This window comes from Limulus polyphemus, unplaced genomic scaffold, assembly GCF_000517525.1.
Source record: "Limulus polyphemus unplaced genomic scaffold, Limulus_polyphemus-2.1.2 Scaffold4651, whole genome shotgun sequence".
NCBI classification, from domain to species: Eukaryota; Metazoa; Arthropoda; class Merostomata; order Xiphosura; family Limulidae; genus Limulus; species Limulus polyphemus.
In genome coordinates this window covers 49,814-52,294 of record NW_013670261.1, presented here as the reverse complement: position 1 = coordinate 52,294, position 2,481 = coordinate 49,814, and the positions used below count along the sequence as shown (strand labels likewise).

General features: G+C 30.1%; 1 protein-coding gene across 2 annotated transcripts in view; it reads left to right on the top strand.

Moving 5' to 3' along the window:
* LOC106471490 (signal-induced proliferation-associated 1-like protein 2) overlaps nucleotides 1-2,481 on the top strand; it is a 41,836-nt gene that overhangs the window by 6,881 nt on the left and 32,474 nt on the right. For both annotated transcript variants that reach the window (XR_002613268.1, XM_013932090.2), the window contains exons 3-5: nucleotides 670-818; nucleotides 1,072-1,260; nucleotides 1,532-1,607. Coding sequence is in view for 1 of the 2 variants with exons in the window: in XM_013932090.2 (XP_013787544.1) it covers nucleotides 670-818; nucleotides 1,072-1,260; nucleotides 1,532-1,607 (414 nt within the window). In the remaining variant the exon portion in view is untranslated. The remainder of the gene's footprint in view (nucleotides 1-669; nucleotides 819-1,071; nucleotides 1,261-1,531; nucleotides 1,608-2,481) is intronic.

Sequence of the window (2,481 nt, the reverse complement as noted above, 5' to 3'; positions counted from 1 at the left end):
AATAATGTTTTAAGATAAATATAACTTAAAGTTGTTTCAGTCAGTTAAATATAATAATGTTTTAAGATAAGTATAACTTAAAGCTACTTCATTCAGTCAAATATAGTGTTTCAAGATAAAGATTAATAATATAACACAGTAGTTACAAGATTATTTAATTTTCTTTTTTTTTTGCAATGGAAACGATCTTACATTTACAAGAAAATAGTTAAAATGCATTGAGGTGTGTGGAGACAAAGCATTAGCACAAAATTTTGAAATTGAGAAGTGAGCTTAATATAAAATAACACACCATTGTTTATGAATATTGGGAATAGTATAAATGTTAGTAATATAATGTCATCTAATCTTTTACATTTTAACCACATTAGCATTTTTTTTCTAGCTAATATGCTTGAAATAAAAGCTTATGGTCACTTGAATCTGGATTTAAATGTATATAAAAGCAGTGAAAGGTTATTTTCTTAAGTATTTCTTTTTCAGGATTTTGAGACCTAAGTAATATAATAAATCTTTTATTTTTCTGTGTAAATTATTTACTAAATTATTGTTAATTGGCTGTATAAATGTACTCTATCTTCCTGGTCTATGCTGAATATAGTTTTATTGTTTAGAGTTTATAAATCTAAAAATATGATTTATAGAACTCAGTAACTTTACTTTTGTTAGAGCATCAGAATTGGTTTGGTATCGATGAAAATCTTGGACCTGTTGCAATCAGTATTCGACGGGAAAAAGTGAATGAAAGTACAAAAAATGGAAGCTGTTCGCCATCACAGCCACAGTTTCAGTATCGTTTAATTGTCCGAACAAGCGAGGTGAGTTGCTGGAGTGTATTTTCATTGTTTGTCATTTTTGGACTGATTATAATATGTGAAATTGGTCCAGTCGTGTAATGTCCTGGCTGCAAGTTCTTGTAGATACTTATGATTATTTTCTGATCTTTCTTTATGTGTTCAGACAAGCGTAATATATGAGAGGAGTTTAAAACTTTGTTTATGACTATATCTTAAAATACCCATTCGATTGGTAAGTACTAGAAATAGCCACTTACATTTTGACTTCCTACAGGTACGGACATTGCGTGGGGCCGTATTAGAAGAAGCAATTCCTTCACATTTTCGGTCTAGTATCCAACGTGGACCACTTGCTAGGGAAGTGTTTGAATACATAACTCCAGAGATACAGTTGTCATCTCTGAGGTTGGGTTTGTCTGGAGGTCAGACTCAAGAACAGCTTCTGAAACTTGATGAACAGATGGTAAGGATTTAAATAACAATAATAGAAAGGCACTGTCAACTAATGTGAGTGTGTATGTGTGGTAGTCACAGTTTTATAGTGTAGTAGACAGCAATCTCATTTTTACAATTAACATGTTAAAACTATTGTAGTATTCGGTATTGTTGCTATACTAATTGAATGCTAAGTACAGAAGCTATTAATTTATTCTCTTTGTGTTTAAATAAGGCTGTAAGTCATGCTTAACATCTCTCCTTGTATGAAACTAAGTAATCAATCTCTCTCTCTTTAGGTGTCCAAAACATACAAAGTTGGAATACTGTATTGTAAGTCAGGCCAGTCCTTGGAAGAAGAAATGTATAATAATGGTAAGGTGTATGTAATACTGCTTATACCATCTTGTTTATTTATGAAAACAGTTATAATTTACATTATAAAACTTCCAATCATTTATTTATTCCCAGTTCTATATAGTTATATTTGAGACATGTTTATGAACATTAAAGAAACTGTGGTGATCTCACAGATAATTTGTTTTTGAGTATTATATGTGACTAGCAGAAATGCTGCCCTACGGGTGGCTGTTTGTGCTAACGATAATTTATTGTAGTTTTCATACATCATTGAAAAAAATTTAGAAAAAGTGAACATTTTCCAAAAAAGGATTTTTCTGGGAAGTACTGCATGGGAAAATTGTTTGGATTGTGCTGATATAAACTGTAATATTTTATATATTAAAAGTAGTAGCTTTTATTGAACAAATCATTTTTTTTTAAGAACTCCATTTTTTTAGTAGTATATTTACAAATTACATCCAATAAAGATATAATCAAACCATCACGTACAGTCCTAGTGAAAGTCTTGTTGTTGTTGTGAGGAGAGTACTTTTATTTAAAATTGTGTTCTCTGATAAAGAAATAATTATTGTAAATACCGTATTTATTTTTCAAATTGTCTGAATCTTAAATACCCGAAGTGTAAAATTGTTTTATGAATTTTTGTTTGTGGTGCCATTCAATAGATGGCTCTACATTGTACTTATATTTTCAGCCATATGCATAGACTCATATATACATGTTACATCACTTATAGTGAGATATTAAATTCTGTATGTATATTGAAGGAGAAAGCTCACTGCTTTATGTACTATTCATATACATCAGTTTCAGAAATGTTTTTAGCTGAACATAAAAAGTACAAGTATTTAACCGTTTCGATATGGGTCACAGGTGAAAGGTCATG